The sequence below is a fragment of the Chanos chanos genome, chromosome 7 (genome assembly GCF_902362185.1).
Source record: "Chanos chanos chromosome 7, fChaCha1.1, whole genome shotgun sequence".
Taxonomy (NCBI): Eukaryota; Metazoa; Chordata; class Actinopteri; order Gonorynchiformes; family Chanidae; genus Chanos; species Chanos chanos.
This window is the reverse complement of record NC_044501.1, coordinates 39593739-39613019: the sequence shown is the minus strand read 5'-3', so window position 1 is coordinate 39613019 and position 19281 is coordinate 39593739. Positions and strand designations below refer to the sequence as shown.

Below are 19281 nucleotides of genomic sequence, written 5' to 3'. Positions count from 1 at the left end.
TGTGCTGTTTGCCTCCTTTGGATAGCATGTTAACTATATATCCCACATTTTCATGATATTGCAAATACTCTCAGAGGCTTGTTTAAGTAGCCGTGACGTGTTACTGGTTGCAGAATTGAGTTAATACTTTGTTTCGACATGAAACAATAACGGTTTCCTAAAGCAGGGGATTAATGACAGCGGTAACATTGAGTAATTGCCAATACTGCCACTTGGTGGCTTAATTTTGTCATCGCATGTATCCCGTCAGCTCACAACTATAACTGTAAAATGTATTTTCATTTATAGTTTTTACAACTTGTCTTAAAATTCAAAATAATATATTATTACACATATAAAGTGATTTCTTTAGTAATGGATGACTACATATACACCTATGCACTGCACAAAATTAGATTTAGAATTTAAATGCCGTGTTTCACACCCACAACTCTTCATACCCACAATGCTTTTTGCCTATTTCCCGTGATTCTCTAGCGAAGGCGCTCGTGTGTGTTGTCTCTTCTGGCCATTGCGACTGAGTGAGACTCATCATGGCTAGCGACGGACCACCGGGTACTGACTCCAACCCGGATTTAAATACATGGAGCAATCCAGAATTGCAAGCGAAACTGGCTGAGATCGGGGCTCCTAATATGGGTAAGAAAGACCCGCTTGCCTAACAGTTAAACGTTTTATTTATTTTTGCGTTTGCTATCTGGCTAATCGCCTAGCCGGTCGGCTATTTAGCTTAGCAGTTAGGCCCTATAGAAACTTCATTTTGATTAAACTGTTCGCAGGGCTCTCCAGACTCGAGACCATATTGGAACGCAAAATGTTCTGAAAGAATCGAAGGAACTGTTTAACTGTATAGCTACACCTGAGTTGATCAAAAGTTTGACGTAGTCACCATTTTTAAATCTGCAAGCCAGTCAACTAGCAAGCTAGTGTTACATTGTGCTGGGATGCTGCTTCATTGTCACACAGTCAACAAAACTCTGATCATTTAGAGTACGCGCCAGTTTGGCGTATTCCAACGTATTTGGGAAGTTTCACCACCGTTTTCTTGAACAGAAGTAGTTCAGTGCTGTGATAATCTACTTTAAAGTAAATGGGTCAACATATTCCATCGACTCATCATCAGTGTGTTTCTTTTTTTAAGGTCCGAGAGAAGAGCTGGTTGAAAGATTAAAAGCATACACAATGCAGGTAAGCACACCAAAGAGAAACGGGCCACTGCATTCATTCATTCATTCATTTCATTGCATTGACTACAGCCGGTCTTCTTAAACACGTTTTATAATCTGAGATTGTTTCCGTGTGCTTCTCTCTCATAGACTGGAGTGCTCCTCAGTAAACCCAATCTGTCAGGAGGCGATGACAAGATGCCCTCAACGGTACAAAACTCTGTCTGTTCTCCTAAAATATCTTTTTTTTTTTTTTTTTTTCCTGACACAAGCACATGCAGCTCCTAACATGTCCCTTGCTCTTTGTACCCACTCAGATGGCAGGTTTGCCACCAATGCCGCCCATGCCCTCCATGCCACTTCCACCTGGCATGGGCATGCTTCAGGCCATGGGCATGATGGGTGGACCCCCTCCCCCAGGCTTGCACATGGGCATGGACCCACAGAGCATGCCCCCAGGCATCTCGCAGGACGAGCAGCTGAAGATGGCACAGCAGCGGGCAGCCATGATGATGCACGAGGAGAGAGCCAAACAGGTGAGACTGACTGGCATAACAGACGACAGGAGAGAGAAAGCAGAGAGTGTGTGTGAGAGAGAGAGAGAGCGCCAAACAGGTGAGACTGACTGGCGTAACAGATGACAGGAGAGAGAGCAGAGAGGATGTGTGTGTGTGTGAGAGAGAGAGAGAGCCAAATAGGTGAGACTGACTGGCGTAACAGACGACAGGAGAGAGAGCATAGAGGTTGTGTGTGTGTATGTGTGTGTGTGAGAGAGAGAGAGCCAAATAGGTGAGACTGACTGGCGTAACAGACGACAGGAGAGAGAGCAGAGAGGTTGTGTGTGTGTATGTGTGTGTGTGAGAGAGAGAGAGCAAACGAGTGAGAAGGAGTGAGCATGTGCACAGAGTGTTTAATGGTAAGTGTGTGTGTGTGTGTGAGAGAAATGCTAAGTGGTAACATTGTGTGTTTGTGTTGACCTTTGTATATGTGCTGAATACATTCAGTTGAATTGGGGAAACAGGGCAGGGAGCTACGGTGTAAGGTTGTGTTTTGAACTGCGTGTCCCAGGGTGAAAATCGTGCCATGGAGGAACAGATGAAAGAACAGGAGCTGCTGGAGCAGCAGAAGAGGGTAAGCGCCATGACGACAACATGAACATCCATTAACAAAGAGAGAACTGAAGTGACCTGTTCCCTAAAGTCAAACCATTAATGAGAATACAGACTGTACAGCCTGTGCATTAAGTCAAATGGATTTGGTCATATAGTACTAATTGTGATGTCTTCCGAGCGAATTCTGAGTGCCGTGTTTTTAAGATGCCGCGTGTATTGCAAGCAGCAACAGGAGTATGTCTTTAATATATAAACTGAATGTTTGTGGCAGTATATAAATGCAGACTGGACATCTTATCTGAGTTAGTAATGATAGTAATGCAGGCTGAGAAACAAGCACCAGCCAAGTGCTGATAAAATGTGAAAGTGCCTGGTAGATTTCAGAGACAAAGTAATGATTTACTACCGAGTGGCTGGTGAATTTGAACATTTGTCTGTCAGTGGCTGGTAGACGTTCGCATTTTAAAAGTAAATTTCCCACCCTGGTAATGTGTAAATTATGAGGTGATTTTGATTGGTGGCTCATTCAGACTCTCTCTCTCTCTCTCTCTGTCACAGGCTGCTGTTCTGCTGGAGCAGGAGAGGCAACAGGAGCTGGCCAAAATGCAGCCTGGCCCCCGGGCCCCCGACACAGGGTCACGCCCAAACCTCCTCCCACCCATTCCCCCTCTCAACCCCATGAGAGGTAACGTTCGATAAAACAGCGACCGAAGACGAACCGCGTCCCTTTCTTAATCGCTTGTTCTTCCAAAGCGGATTATCCTTCTCCCTCATAACAATCAATATTGTTTGTGTTTTTGATTCATCTGCTCTAGTTGAGTCGTCGTGGTTTGGTATGAATTTGGTTTTTTTTTACGTCCCCTCTGACATTTTGCAGCCATGACCCCGAGTGGCCCGCCCCCTCCGGGCGTTTCCATGGTGACACAGCCCAGTCAGAGGCAGAGGGTTCCCCCACCGCCTGGAGAAGACACCAGAGAGGTATCGACCGTCGCCAAACTCTACATCAGTACCTCTCTGTCACTGTTATCATTATAACTCACTCATTGTTACTCACTTTTACAAAACTCCTTCAAACTAAGCTTGATTTTAAACCTTTTTCTCCACTAACAAGAGCAAAACTCTACAATCCTGTATCTTTATATAGAGGGGCAGAGTATGTTTTTTATTTTTGTTTTTGTTTGTACATATTCTTTTGCTTTACTTTTGCAGGACTGTGATTGTTGTGATGCTCCTTGTATATTGTTTGTTTGGGGTTTTTTTTGTTTTTATTTATTTATTTTTTGTTGTTGTTGGTTTTTTGTTTTTGTTTTTTACCTAAGCATCATTTCCGTAACATTTTTTGTTTGTTTGTTTGTTTGTTGCGGCTGTAGTCGTGGCAGGGTGAGGAGGTGGGTGTGGGGCCGAAGATCCCTCAGGCTCTGGAGAAGATCCTCCAGCTGAAGGAGATCAGACAGGAGCAGCTGACCACAGGCCCAGCAGGTTAGACCCAAGTCCACGCAACGCCCGCTGGGCTATTCAGTGTTTTAACTTCAGCTTGTGAACCTGAAATGACCACGGTAGTAATCAGCAGAACAGCAGTAATAACATCACTTTCACTGTCTGGCGCAAAGGTTTTTGCAAACCAAATAAATATTTAGTCTCAGATGATCATGGCATGTTTTGACTGTGTTTGTGTGTGTTTGAACTGATTTGTGTAGGGGATGAAGAGGAGGACGACGAAGATAACACAGAGATGGACATGAACAGCTCGTCCGTTCGCACTCTGTCAGAGAACGAGGATGAGGAGACCGGCATCTCGAAGAAAGACGTGAGTCTTTATTTTGGAACTTTGACCTCTGTTCACAAGACACGCACACACACACACACACGCACACAGAAATTTGTATGGCTGAGGTGAACCTCTTATAAGCACGAGCTGAGATTTTGAGAAACCGGACTACTGCTGCTCCGTCACATTAAACGTCCTCCCCACCGTCTCTCGCCCGTCTCCCCCCCCCAGAAAAACCGCAAACGCAGGAACAGAAAGAAGAGGAACAAGAAGAAGAGAGAGCAGGAGAAGAAGGAGCGAGAGGAAGAGAAGAAAAAGAACGAGGAGGAGAAGGAGAAAGAGTCCGAGGTGGAGATCGAGTACGTGACGGAGGAGCCCGAGATCTACGACCCCAACTTCATCTTCTTCAAGAGGATCTTTGAGGCCTTTAAGGTCAGAGGTTATCTTTTGATTCAGTGTGTGTACCCTGAGATCAGTGTCACGTCACATCTAGACGTGACTGTTGCCCCTCTGGTGAAAAGTCTCAACTGATTTTTAAGTAATACTTGAGGTAATTGTGTTCATAATGGGACAGACTTACATTCGCACGCATTAAGTCTAAGATGTTGTTCAGTTTTGCCGTTTGTATTGCCGTTAATGGGTTGAGAAAGTGTTCCTCCTCGTGATTTGTCGAGGTTTGTCTGTGTCTCTCTTTTTTTAGCTGACGGATGACGTGAAGAAGGAGAAAGAGAAGGAACCGGAAAAGACGGAGAAGCCAGAGGCGACCTCCCTGAAAAAGAAGGGATTTGAGGAGGAAAAGAAAGACAGCGATAGCGATGAGGTAAAGTATGGTGCTTTTTGCTTTTTTTGGTTTTTTCCTCCCAGTTTTTCCTCATGTTCTGTTCCCGCTTGCTGGGATTTGATTGACATGTGAGAGCGTGTTCTGACTCCTCCCACTGTTGGCTGTCGCAGGAAGCCAAACCAGACGCTCCCAAACTGTCCAAGAAGAAGCTGAGGAGGATGAACAGGCTGACGGTGGCTGAACTTAAACAGGTAATCTCCACACCTATTCTTAATCATAATCATTCATTATTCATATTCATGCTCTGTATTAGGACCACACACACACACACATTACAGTTAATTACATATGGCTGAACTTAAACAGGTGATCTCCACATTAGGACCACACACGCATCACAGTTATTTACAGAAGTTTAAACTGTTATTTACATGCTCTCTCATCTATCTGACCCACTGACTGACTTGTTTTGGGTCCAGCTCTGAACAAAGACATTTGACCTCCACTTGTCAAAAGGTCACAGAACCCCTGATAAGTCACATGAGTAGCATTCGGGCTGGTGCTGAGTATAACTGAGCTGTTCTTTGTGAAACTGGACCAGGAGCTGTTAGCATCAGATATTTCAGCATCCTATATATATATATATATAATTTTTTTTTTTTTTTTTTTTTTTTTTTTTTTTTTTTTTTTACCCTTCATGATCCTAGAGCCAGGGGAACTGATCCTAGATCAGTCGTTTCAGTTTGAGACGCCTGAAACCTATGGGAGCAGTTCGCTCGTAACTGCGTGCACTCATTCTAATTATCATCTCGAAAGTACTGCTTCTCCAAGAGCCACGTTTACATTTGTCACCTCATCGGTCCCGTACACGTCTTCGGTAACCTTGACCTTTGACCTCTCCCCAGTTGGTGGCGCGCCCGGACGTGGTGGAGATGCACGACGTGACGGCTCAGGAGCCCAAGCTGCTGGTGCACCTGAAGGCCACGAGGAACACGGTTCCCGTCCCGCGCCACTGGTGCTTCAAGAGGAAGTACCTGCAGGGCAAGAGAGGTATCGAGAAACCGCCCTTCGAGCTGCCTGAGTTCATCAAGAGGACCGGCATCCAGGAGATGAGAGAGGCTCTCCAGGAGAAGGTGAGAACAAGACAAAAACACGCGTCTGCTGTCGGCTCAGAGCGGGAAGAGCATTACGGGGCTAGACGATGCTAAACAGCTCAAAGTGTGGAGAGATACAGGGCCTGGTATTATTTATATATGTGTGTATGTATGTGTGTGTGTATGTATATGTATGTGTGTGTGTGTGTGTATATGTGTATATATACACACATACACACACACACACATATATATATATATATATATATATCAAAGGGGAAGTGTGCACTACCTTGGCTCACCAGACGTCCTGTGTCTTTGGACACACTAAAGTCTGTAAAAAGCAGACAAGAAAAGGACTACAGAATAAGCCTGACCCTCCTGTAGCGTTTGATGTTGAATGTGTTTGAGCTATTTTTTAATTTTTTTTTTTTGGTCTGGCTCGCAGGAAGACGCCAAAACCATGAAGACCAAAATGAGGGAGAAGGTTCGGCCTAAGATGGGAAAGATCGACATCGATTATCAGAAACTTCACGACGCGTTCTTCAAATGGCAGATCAAACCAAAGCTGACGATTCACGGGGACCTGTACTATGAGGTAAGGCACAGACTCATCTCCTGACTGCCGCCTGTATGCCGTTCAGCTAAGATATGTACAGTTTAAGCCCGCTCTCTGTTAACTGAGAGGTTTGAACTGGGTTACAGAGAGAGAATAGTGGAGAGAGTTGTGTGTGTATTCTATCACATTTATGAGTCTCTGTCCCTTTTCCTCTGTATTCCTCTGATCTTCTTCAATCTCTCTCTTTCTCTCTCTCTCTCTTTCTCTCTCTCTCTTTCTCTCTCTCTCTCTCTCTCTCTCTCTCTCTTTCTCTCTCTCTCTCGGTCTCAGGGGAAAGAGTTTGAGACCCGTCTGAAGGAGAAGAAACCGGGTGACCTGTCTGATGAGCTGAGGATCGCTCTGGGCATGCCCACCGGACCGGTGAGTGCTTCCTCACCGTCTCTGCCTCCTCATTCCTCACGCTTCCTTTTAAATCTGCATCAGCTAAAATAAAGTTTTTCTTAGTGTTCGTCAACTCATTTTACATTCACTAGTCTTCACGAAAGAATAATACTACTGCTCTGATCTTCATTTCCTGACCATAATAACCCTGTTATCTAAGAATAATATTCCATTCTGTGCCAATTTATTGATGGTTGATTCTAATTGCCAGTGAGTGCTTATTCTCATTGCCTTAATTAGATGAAGTACTTCTGAGGGGGGGGGATTAATTGAGAAAGTGGGCCTTTAGAAGAAACCTGACAGTGTACAGCTGGTCTTTCCAGGTTTATACTCTTATAAAGACTTGATCAGTATCCAAGGCAACACTGACATTTTAATGAGACATAGCTTTGCACCTTATGTGAATGTAGGTTTTATTTCATGATTTGTTTGAGTTTTTTCTTTTTGTATTGGATATATGTCGTGGTGTGTAATGTAACTGTTTGTTCTGTGTTCTCCGTGCAGAACTCACATAAGGTTCCTCCCCCGTGGCTGATCGCCATGCAGAGATACGGCCCTCCCCCGTCCTACCCCAACCTGAAGATCCCAGGACTCAACGCCCCCATCCCTGAGGTCAGCCCAGACACCCCCAGCAGAACCACAACAGTCAGGGGACAGGGGAGGGGGGGGGGGGTCTTTCAACCTCATAAACCCAAAGCCACTCAGCAAGAGAAAATGGGTTTTAATATCCTATGCTCAGACTAGAACGCTGTCAGAACGCTGCTAATTGAAATTGAACGAAAAATCGATCTTTTACAGCGAAATTGGATAGTTTCTTGCCCTGTCTCGTGGAATGTTGTAACGCTACACTTGAAGTCTTTACCGTGTGACGGGCAGAACCGTTTGTGTCTGGTGTGTAGGGAAATGTCTGACTCCCCCCCCCCCCCCCCGTGTCTCTCTCTCCTCCACCCCAGGGCTGTTCATTCGGTTATCACGCCGGAGGCTGGGGGAAACCGCCCGTGGACGAGACGGGAAAACCGCTGTACGGAGATGTGTTCGGGACCAACGCAGGAGACTTCCAGGTGGGAAGGAATGTCACATCTGACCACACACACACACACACACACACTTTCCCAGTTTATTATCATGGTCAGCTATCTATCTATCTATCTATCTATCATGTGGGTGTGTGTGGGTATATAATGTGTGTGTGTGTGTGTGTGTGTGTGTGTATATACACCAAGGAGATCCAAACACATTTGCTATCAGCCAGAGTCCTGTGTTGGCGTCTGTAATCAGGCTAATCAGGGAAATGCAGCTGATTGGACATGAGTTTCGACTAATTACGCTGCTTTGGTTTTCCGGATCCTTCCGTCTCCAGGCTAAAGCCGAGGAGGAGGAGGTGGACCGGACTCCGTGGGGAGAGCTAGAGCCGTCGGACGAAGAATCGTCTGAGGAAGAGGAGGAGGAGGAGAGCGACGAGGACAAACCAGATGAAACGGGTTTCTTCACACCTGCAGACAGGTACTCGCTCTCCTAATCAGTCTCTGTACAAAGAGACCCCTACAAAACCCATAAAGTCCTGTAGCTACTATAGAGACATACTGAAAAACCATGTGGTACGAAACTCTATATTAATCTGGCTCCAGTAACCGCGGTTATGTTATGCAGATTTCAAGTTGGGTCCAGATATTCTCCTCATTTTTTCGGCTGCATTAGCACTTATCTGAGTGAATGTCATGGTTATATCACTGATACATTGACTGGTTAAAACTCTGAGCATGCTAAGGGTCTTTGGGCATTTTTTTTTTTACATTTGTGGGTTGAGTTTGAACAGCTTTCTCTGTCTGTCTCTCCATCCGCCCGTCTCACTCTCAGCGGGTTGATCACTCCTGGAGGATACTCGTCTGTACCTGCCGGCATGGAGACCCCAGAGCTCATTGAGCTGAGGAAGAAGAAGATAGAGGAGGCAATGGACGGGTAAGAACGAGAACGAGCGCGTGTGTGTGTGCGCGCGTGCGTGTGTGTGTGTGTTTGTGTGAGAGAGATGGATAAGCACCGGTTAGTTTTTGTTTCAGTGCAGATCCCTTTCTGTTTTGCATGAATATTTCTTAACGTGTGTGCGTGCGTGCGTGTGTGTGTGTGTGTGTGCGTGTCTGTGTGTGTGCGTGTCTATTTTAGAAACGAGACCCCTCAGCTTTTTACGGTGCTGCCGGAGAGAAGGACAGCCGCACTGGGAGCAGCGATGATGGCTTCTACACACATCTACGACGTTTCTGGGGTAAGAGCCCCTGCTCCTGTGTGTGTGTGTGTGTGTTGCCCCGAGGTGCATTTCACCTCCATTAGCATATCTTGTTATCTACGAAATTCATTACATGCAGATGAGACTGCTTCAGGTGACTCATTTGAATAGAAAATGATTCTAAGCTATATTATTAATAAACAGACCGACATGCAATTATGTGCTTAATCTCGCCAAGTCAGACGGAAGCATTTTGCTCTGTGCTTAACCGTAAACTCTGTACTTTGAGTTAATGTCTGTTTAAACATACAGTATGTACAGTGCATGGATTGCTTTGATGGTGCTTGTTTTGAAAACGCGTGTTACATGCTACTCGCATATTACTTGCTGTAATGAACTATTTATGAACAGTTATATGCTTTGCTCTCCTTTTCTTTGTACCTGTCTTAATCTCTCTCTCTCTCTCTCTCCCCTACTTTTTGTGGCCTCCCTCTCTCTTTGCTTCCTTTGTCTCATTATTTCTCTCTCTCTATTTCTCACTGAATCTCACATCCCCTGCCCTACCCGCTCTCCTGCGCTTTCTCTCTCTCTCTCTCTCGCCCTCTCCCTCTCTCCCTCCCTCTCTCTCTCTCACCCCCCCCTTCTCCCTCTCTCTCTCTCTCTCTCTCTCTCCCCTACTTTTTGTGTCCTCCCTCTCTCTTTTATTCCTTTGTCTCATTATTTCTCTCTCTCTATTTCTCACTGAATCCCACATCCCCCCCCCATTCTCTCTCTCTCTCTCCCTCTCTCTCTCCCTCTCTCTCTGCAGGCCATGGCGGGTCGTAAAGCAGGCGGAGGCCAGGAGTCCCAGGGAGTGGAGGTGGCTTTGGCCCCTGAGGAGTTGGAGCTGGATCCCATGGCCATGACGCAGAAGTATGAGGAGCATGTGCGGGAGCAGCAGGCCCAGGTGGAGAAAGAAGACTTCAGCGACATGGTGGCCGAACACGCCGCCAAACAGAAGGTAAAGACGCCCAGTCTCTGCAGGAACCTGTGGGAAATGAGAAATAGAAAATGGGAACTATCGGTCTGGTCAGGAGTGTAGTTCCTTTACTGATCTCTCTCACACGCACACACACTCTGTCTCTCTGTCTCTCTCTCTCTCTCTCTCTCTCTTTCTGACTCTCACTCACTCACCTGCGCTCTCTCGCTCTCTCTCTCTTGCGCTCTCTCTCTCTCTCTCACTCACGCTCTCTCTCGCTCACGCTCTCTCTCGCTCTCGCGCTCTCTCTCTCGCTCTCTCTCTCTCTCTCTCTCTCGCGCTCTCTCTCTCTCTCTCTCTTTCTGACTCTCACTCACTCACCTGCGCTCTCTCTCGCTCTCTCTCTCTCTCTCTCTCTCTCTCTCTGTGTGTGTGTATGTGTGGAGAAGAGTCAGACATTGTCTTTACCATGGTTATTCACTGACGGTTCTCTCTCCTTCTCTCTGTCTTACAGCAAAAGAAAAGAAAGGCCCAGCCCCAGGACACCCGTGGAGGAGCCAAGAAATACAAAGAGTTCAAATTTTAGACAGAAAAAAAACAGAAGTGCGTTGTCTTCGAACGCCAGTGTCCACCCTTGGTTTATTTTTCTTATGTTTCTTTTTAAAATGACAAACCGTTTGATAGAGACGCCACCAGTCCTGCTGTGTGTAATTGTGCTGAAAAATAGTCTTTTCTTTTCTGTCGTTCTTTTTGCTTTGCTTAATGTTTTTTTTTTTGTAAATAAAATACAAATCCGTGACATTTTACCATGCCTGTTATTTTTCTTATCTGCACCACTCCAAATAATCTTCGGTTCTATGGAACAGGAACACTGTAAATTCGAGCTTTGCTGATTGATAAAAAAGAGGTGGTTGTTAATGTTTTATGTTTCTGAATAAAAAATGTAGACATCTTAAAAGCGTCGTATGTTAAAAAAAATAGGGATTCGTTTTTCTGCTCCTATCGTCCGAGAGGTCAAGCTCAGTTCGATTGGGCCAGCTGGCCTACTGAAATGGTAACAGGTTGCAGTGACTCAATCTTTCCACCAGGGGGGAGCAGAATGCTCTTGAAGCGTGACAATCATCTGACGTCTGGGTTTTGCTGTGACCTAAATAGCTTGTTTTCGCTGCAGTCTGACTCGGTCACTGGTACAAGATCGCACACACAAGCGCTCACACTGTTCGTACATTGACCTCCCGTTGAAGGAGTTACAGTGGAGGAACCTCTGGTGTTTTTCCACTGTGCTGATGCTGGTTTTACCCCTCTGATGAAATTAGTAGGAGTGTTGATGTTCACATGTTGTTTTTGTTTTTTTTTCAGATTTCAGTGAGACTTGAAAAATTTGCCTCTCTCTTTAGAAATATTTCAAAATTGGATATAAGCTTTTGCATGTTCTTTAATTAACCCTGGTAAAGTGTAGCTGTGTGTAGAGCCAAAAAGCAAATACCAGTGAGGCCAGTGGCCTAGGATTCACCCTGGTAAGTTCATTCTCTGCTTTCCAGCTGTGACTCAAAATGCCTCTTTACAAGTCATACAAACCCGAGGCACAGGTATAACATGTACAAGGCCTAAGGCACGTAAGTACGCGAGCACAAAAACTCGTAACGATTCCTCGCTTTGACGTAAACTCACCCTGAGCCGGGGGGGGGGGTGACTTCTTCATCGTCAAAAGCACTTAATCTGTGTTAAACGTACAGAGCCGCCCGTAGCGATTCCCGCCGCACAGGGTCCCCTCGCCGTCACACTGATACGTGCCGTTGTGTTAAATACTTTTAACTAACTCCAGTGTTTTTGTGCCTTGCACAATTGCGGATCTCTGTTGGTTTATTTCGGTAGGCTATGTGTTTCCTCTTCCTATTGCAGCATGGAAAGAAAGAAAGAAAGAAGGAAAAGGGGGGGGGGGGGTTAGGCATCAGAACCCCTCACTTAGCTGTCATCTGAAGGTATTTTAGTTGAGATAGTTCCTCTTTGGCCTAACTCTCCACACAAAACAATGTGACTGGCTGAGTTTAGGAGCTAATGCTAGCCAGTGGTGGACTCCCCCCTCCCGTCCGCCCTGCCATGGTTGTGTCGCTGAAGTGCCCTCCAGAGTGTTGAAAACGAGAGGAAGTGCCCTATTGGCTGCCCTTCACATGGGGAAAAAAATGATTGAGTGCCCTCTAGGGTGCCCCTTCATGCAATAAATTATGATGATGTGCCCTCCAGAGCAAGAACATTCGATAACATGTCTTAATGAGTGCCCTTCTAGTGGAGAGAACGTGATGCAGTGCCCTGTAAGGTACCCTTACAATGGTCTAAACATGACTATGCAGGTGCCCTCCCAGTGGAAAAGGGTGCCATTATGAAGTGCTCTCTGTGCCACCCCTACATGAACAGTGTCCCAGAGGTGCCCTTTCCAACAGAGAAAACATGATGAAGTGCCCAATGAGGTGCTCCTCTAATGGAGACGTGCCCCTCCAGCAGATAAAATGTGATGCGGCGCTGTAAAGGGTGTCCCTACATGCATGAGAACGTGGGGAAGTTTCCTAATGAATGCCCCCCCAGTGGAGAAAATGTGATGTGGTGCCATATAGGTGCCCTAACAATGGGATAAACTTGAGGTTCCCTACAGGTGCCTTTCTGATGAAAAAAAAAAATCATGATGTGCCCTCTCAGATCCCCTTCCAACTGAGAAAAACACATCTGTGTGTGTGCGTGTGTCATTGTGAAATAAATGTTAATAGTTCCCTCTGTCTTCTGCTTCGGAGGTGTGAAATAAACATTTTAAAAGTTTATAGTTCCCTGTGTGGTTTTATCATAGAGATGTGGTTATACTTTTAATCTGAATCGCCTAATGACATAACGTTAATCTTAATGTAGGATGAAGACCATTTCATCATACATAATGCAGTATCGCTTTCTGCGCGCTGGTGGGGCCGCATGTCATGCAGAAAATGCCCTTTTTATTTTTTTTCGCCCCTGCCCTTCAAACAGCCTGAGTCCGTCACCGGTACCAGCACCGGAAACAGGCTTGACCGTGACCCGAAAAGTTTATACATGTCATGTGTCTTCTGTGACCAGGCAAAGTAGTGGTCTTTCCATAAACACTGACGGCCTGATAGTAAACAGAACGTTCACGCTTTCATCCGCTGATGTGCACCAGGCATCTCAAACCTCTTCCTCGCCTTCTTACTCCTTCCAGTACACAGCACTTACTATTACTCCTCTCCTTGAATGATCAGCCTTCGAGGTAGGTCAACAGGTGTTTCCGAAATACATTACCAGCTCGTGTGATTTAGAATCACATTAATCTAACCGTCTAGGCGCAGAGACTATCGCTTTGTTGGTCATTTTTAAAAAAATGCAATTTTCGGGTTCACCAAGAAACAGAGCCCTCGATCGAATCTAGAAGTATAATAAAAATGAATGAAAATATAATATATTTTGTTCGAGAAGCAAGAGTAAGAAAGATTTACAAGACTTGTCCCATTTCAAAGAGTAATATATAGTTTATGATGTCAGGCGTTAGACTGGTTTTTATTTCGGCTATGACATTGGATACTGACCTTTCTGGGCTTCTCTGTCCATGACGTGTACGACTGAGGTGAAGAGGATCGCATTAAGGCCTGTCATATCAGCCGCTGCCAGAAATGACCATAATTTAATCCTAATCTCGTTAGAGCCTCCATGAACAGAATCTGATGAGTGAAACATTTCAAGCGTATGCATGATAGGAGGACACTCGCATATTCTTTTGACTTCTCACAGGAAACCAGGACAAAGGAAGGACGAAAATGATTTCTTCGTCATTTTAGACAAATTGTAACGGCAGATACTGAACCAATCTCAGACCACTGAAGTGATTTATGTCGTTGGTGTATTAGTACTGTAAATAGCACAAGGCTGTAACATATAGTTGCATCTCTCTCTCTCTCTCTCTCTCTCTCTCTCTCTCTCTCTCTCTCTCACTGTGTGTGTGTGTGTGTGTGTGTGTGAGATGAATACAGTGTAATGATCTCATATGTATCACACTTCTTGTATATGTGCATAATTTCATATAGAACCAATCAAAACGACATTATGGACTTTCTCTAATTTCCAGGCTAATGATGTCAAAATGCATTGAGCACACACATTTTACTCCTGTGCCAATGTGGACATTTGAGTTGTTTCATAAGACACGCTACTACAGTGATCTTTCTCAACCAAGTAACAGTTTCCTGTTTGTCATCGTGCGCGTGCTTTCTCTCTCTCTCTGTCTATTTCTCTCTCGCGCTCTCTCTCTCTCTCGGAGAACTGTCACCACTCCCACACTTGAAACCACATTTCCAAACGTCATGACAGATGAAAACATTTCCATTTAAACCATTTAACAATTTAATTCCTACAAGTACAACACTGAAAAGAGAGAAAAATAAATATTTTTGATTCGGTGTCAAACTGTATAACTAATTTTAGTGAAAGGCTGCAAACTGAATACGTTTCAGCCTTTCCTGCAATAGCGTTTTATTGTCGGTATTAATGTATTTCAAAAGGGACCAGGGACTGACGTGCATCGTTGCATTATGACTATCCAATAGCTTAATCCACAAACTGTCATTAACGGGATTGTGACACAACGCTGAACCTCAGTTAGTGTACGAAATACATAGCATATGATCTTCTAAGACACGTTAATATTTCCTCTTGAATGCTTCAGACTGTCCCCAAGGTCATATGACGCAACTAAGGTGAGTAAGTGCGGGAAATTCAGACGCATTCCAGTGCGTGAACAGGTTTCGCATTTTAAATTGGCTCTCGAGCATAAACACGTTAAGGGCGTATGGGGAAGTGACTCGTTGTCATCCTCTCTCTCTCTCTCTCTCTCTCACACACACACACACACAGACACACACACACACACTCGCGTTGTGCTGCCAAGAGTAGGCGACAAATTGAACTGAACCATACCACAAAAAGGCAACATGAGACAATACCGCCACGTTATTGTTTTTATGCAATATTCATATTTTAGGAAATCCCAATTAAAGACTATCATTCATTAATTCAAACCTTAATGTATTTCCTAACCGAATAAACACAATGAAAGAACCTGATAAACACATGAGAAACAATGGACAGACGTGTGTATATCCCTAAGCAAATGATGAAATAAACAAGTACTGTTTTTCATACAAAATTGAGATCACAAAAGAGTGATCTCTCTCTCTCTCTCTCTCTCTCTCCCTCTCTCCCTTCCTCTGTCTCTCTCTCACACACACGAACACACACGCGTTGGGGGAATCATAGCGTACGTCTTTAACAGGAGGCGTAGCTCTCTCCAGCACAGTCTCTGCTTGTCGGCCGAGAGAAATTTCCGCTTCCTGCACCGATAGGCATCCACACCAAGTTGAGAAAAAAGCCCCGTCGATTGTGTTTTGAGCACAAACGCGTAAACACTTTGAACAGCAGCGAGAGCAAAGCGGTCATTTCGGGAGAAGGATTAACTTTCACCTTACACAGACGAATGGTTCTCGCGCCGTAAGTGTATTTCGGGGCCATCGGTGCCTCAAGGAATCGAACCAGACCATTCACGTCTCATTTTTTTTAAACATAAGCTACCTCCAGTATGTCGGAGAGAGGAGGGCTCCCGCGGACTGGAGGTGTTCCGTCTCCGCAGCCCTCCAAACCGGTCGCAATCGCCTCGAATCGACCGGTGCATATGAACCTGTATGCCACCTGGGAAGTGGACCGGTCTTCACCAAGCTGCGTGCCGAGGTAAGAGACTATCAGTTGGCAGACTGAGTGTTGTGTCGCTGTAATGTTAGTTTTTGGGGTTTTTTTTGCTGCTTAGACAAATTGGCCGGATAAACAAGCAGTTTGGTAGCACGTTACCCGCAGAATGTTGTCGTTCTGCAACAAAAAAAGAAACAATTCGGTCGGTTTTGAGACATTCGCAACTAGTAGGTTACAAAAACCCAACATGACGCATAATTCCTCTGGTTTACTGCTAACGAGATGTGTGTACGTTTGTGATAGTGTGTACGTGTTGAAGAACTTCCACAAAAACAAAGACAATTAGCTTGCCAGTCGTCGGACAGTGCAGACACGTAGCTTCAGATCTGCCGTTGTCTGCGGTGCCAGGTTGTAATACGGTGCATAGCCTTCCCCCACTTTACTTTGCATTCCCAGTCATATTACAGTTGTCTGTGTAGTACAAAGAGAAAGCAGTTGGGATGTAACCAGTTTGACACATATTGTGTCACTCAACCCTGTCATTTTCCTGTTAATGGTGTCTTAGGTTGATGGTTTGTGGTGTTTTTTTTTTTTTTATTGCGTTATCTATCTACGTTGTCTCCTTTGTTTCAGTACATTACATAGCTGCAGATACATTTGTTACAGAATGCCACTGAGGCTCGTCCGTTTATTTGTAATAAGCGCTTATTGATCCCTCCCAAATGCATCATCAGAACCCATTAGTCAATTATTGTTATTGATCTGTTACAGGGGCCTACTGCATTGACACAGCACAGCAGTTAATTGTCTCTTTTTTTTTTCTTTGAGAATATCACACAACCACAGTCATCCTTTTTCTCGTAATTTGGACCGGATAATGATGGTTCGTTCAGTCCGTCTTGAATGGGCCGGCACCCTGGCTCCAGACCGTTCATTTTACTCTAGGTATCATCTTCTCGAGGATTTGCATAAATATTTAATCTTATCAAGTTTTATTTTTCATTGAAGAAAGACGATAACCAGGAAACTCACCCGGGTATCTTAATTAGAGCTCACGCAGACTTTTAGGATGGCATTCGGATTGACATAAGACACCTGTGTTTGCGAGCGCGCGCGCGCGCGTGCGTATTTAAGAAAGATAGGCGATGTTACAGAGGGAGAGATGGATTCTGTGTCCCTGAGTCTGCTTTTGTATTTTTGCCACTGTCCTGTTGTTTGTGTTATTGCTTGCTTGTCGCTCTACCTTAGCGTCTGTGTTGATGCTGAATCATAAAAAATCACTGTCAAAGGGTAAACGCACGAGGATAACGGGCTTCTGTACACTCAAGCAGGTCTGAGTCATCAAAACAGGACTCTGATTCAGTTTGGAAAGAGGTCCAATTTACAACACATATACAGATACACACAGACAGACAGACACACACACACACACACACAGTCTGTTTGCTTTGCATTTGTTTTCCCCAGCTTTTGTCTCATTCCTTGGTTTGTGATGTGACCAATTTGAAGGAGTCATGCTCCATTCCCCGTATTCAATTTCTCTGCTGATGAGAAAGAGAAAGGGAGGGAGAGGGGGAGAGAAAGAAAGGTAATTTCTGCTGCAGTACGATGCTGAACGTGAAAACTCCCTGTTTTTCCCAGTGCTTAGCATTCTTATAAAGCTCTCTCTCTCTCCCATGACACAAAAACAAATCCAATGATGGTTCCTCATTACTTATACCTACTCTATGCCTCCCTGTTTCTACCATAAGCAACTGACCTATGTTCAGACAGCCAACCACAGTACAAACCTGAACTGCCAAATGGTAAGTTGGAAAACTGATCCCAGAACTGCCCACTAGGCCACTTGGAAAAAAAAAAAAATTCTGGTACAGTTGTTTTGCCTCGAGGTCAGACACATAGTTTCTACTAATGATGTGTACTTTGATAAGAACTAGTTTTTATTACGGGGAGCCTGGGCTTTGAAGGTCCGCAGATGAAATGATTGGACCTGATCCTCAGTTAGACCTCAAGGGTTAGAATTGAGCTTTACTGTTTTTAAAAGTTATTTTTAAACTGTTCGTGACCATCATCTTGCATCACCATGGTAATACAATAGTGCTAAATCTCAGCTGAGTGGCTGTAATGTCCTTCATGAAGGCCTAACCTGCAGAATGACAACTATCTGCCCACACACACCACCAAAACAGCCCGGTGATGTCAGCAGTCTCATTCCAATCATGGAAGGCTTCTGTTTATGTAGCGGGGGAAAGTATTTGCTTCACACTTCAACGGTGAGGGAGATGCTTTGGATTTTCCTTTTCTCTCGTGGCCTTGGAGGCCCCGTACTGCCGTGGGGAAGTTCTCCGAAGTCAGAGTAAGGGGGTTCTGTCAAAATTCTGTGTGGTTTCCAAGTCCCGTTTTCGGTGGGAAAGTTCGGCATCTTTACGTCGAGCTGATAAAAAATATACCTTTACCATCCACTTCCCCCGTGCTCTGAATAACAATTAGCAGGTTTATTTATTTAGTTTATTTTTTTGCTCTGTTTCATTTCTTAATTGAGTAACCACCTACATTTTACTTCTGAAACCCCCGACAGTTCCACTGGAGGAGGAACTGAGATTGACTTGTTGTGTCCACCATGCCTGGACAGATTTCCAGAACGTTATGCCGAGAATGTTTATAAAGATTCCGAGAACTTCCACTTGTCCTCTCAAAAATTCTAGTTCTATCTTGTCGGCGTGTTCTATGTTTACGATTGTGGGAATTTGTTGGAATGAGTATACAGATGGATTTTTATCAGATGTTGTTCGGACTTGTAAGAGTTTGCCCAACTGTAACCCTGAGGGTTTGTGTAGAATGAACAATGCCACATTTAATGAGGAACTGCTTCTGGATATTCTTTGATGTTAATGCTCTATGTCACATAGCATATTAGTGAGAACTGTCTTTTTAGCATTTACCATACTCTTACCTTCATTCTGTGCTTGTGTTTATGTGTGTGTGAATGAATATGAGAGTAAGAATCATTGGGTTTAGTGTTCTCGACATTGATATCACTGTTTTGGAATCTGATCCTCCTCTCTGGCAGACAGCGTATACAGAGATATCAGTGGAGATCCATCATGCGTGGTATGAACGCTGGCACATAGCTGACACATTGAATTACACAAGCACTGAATTCGCCGTAAAAACGCTGTGGAACCAAACCAGTGACATACTGAATCAGCTTCTTATACGTTTGTTACCAAGTCACTGTCACACCGAAAGGGATGGCTCCGCTGGTTAACGGACCACAGACATAACGATCAGTGAACAGAACTCATCTTCAGGCATCGCTGACGCGTTGAATCAACGGTTCCAACATGAGCATCGGAAAGACAGACTTAACAGTTAGGGAAACGGTGTTCAGAGGAAATAGCAACCAGAGGGTTTTGGGTTCAAGCACCAAGGACATTGGTTCTTCCCA

At 44.7% G+C, this 19281-nt stretch overlaps 2 protein-coding genes across 2 annotated transcripts in view; both read left to right on the top strand.

Moving 5' to 3' along the window:
• The first annotated feature begins 503 nt into the window (after positions 1-503).
• Positions 504-10686, top strand: sf3b2 (splicing factor 3b, subunit 2). The gene is made up of 22 exons (XM_030780842.1): positions 504-639; positions 1142-1188; positions 1317-1376; positions 1484-1613; positions 1671-1702; positions 2837-2963; positions 3156-3256; positions 3649-3757; positions 3976-4085; positions 4278-4478; positions 4747-4866; positions 4998-5078; positions 5733-5960; positions 6370-6519; positions 6811-6900; positions 7426-7533; positions 7875-7982; positions 8282-8430; positions 8779-8880; positions 9082-9181; positions 9951-10142; positions 10615-10686. The coding sequence occupies exons 1-22, from the start codon at positions 534-536 to the stop codon at positions 10684-10686; spliced, it is 2523 nt and encodes an 840-aa protein (XP_030636702.1). The 5' UTR covers positions 504-533.
• Positions 10687-15660: 4974 nt separating this feature from the next.
• The window catches only part of pacs1 (phosphofurin acidic cluster sorting protein 1), a 36492-nt gene continuing 32871 nt past the window's right edge, over positions 15661-19281 (top strand). Inside the window, exon 1 of the mRNA XM_030780841.1 lies at positions 15661-15875. Coding sequence (XP_030636701.1) covers positions 15727-15875 — 149 coding nt within the window. The 5' untranslated portion in view covers positions 15661-15726. The remainder of the gene's footprint in view (positions 15876-19281) is intronic.

Excerpts from the sequence above, each read along its gene's own strand:
- sf3b2 (XM_030780842.1), top strand. The coding sequence starts at position 534 with ATGGCTAGCGACGGACCACCGGGTACTGACTCCAACCCGGATTTAAAT. Across the intron at positions 640-1,141 it reads GATCGGGGCTCCTAATATGG|GTCCGAGAGAAGAGCTGGTT; the intron begins GTAAGAAAGACC and ends TCTTTTTTTAAG. Across the intron at positions 6,520-6,810 it reads ACGGGGACCTGTACTATGAG|GGGAAAGAGTTTGAGACCCG; the intron begins GTAAGGCACAGA and ends TCTCGGTCTCAG.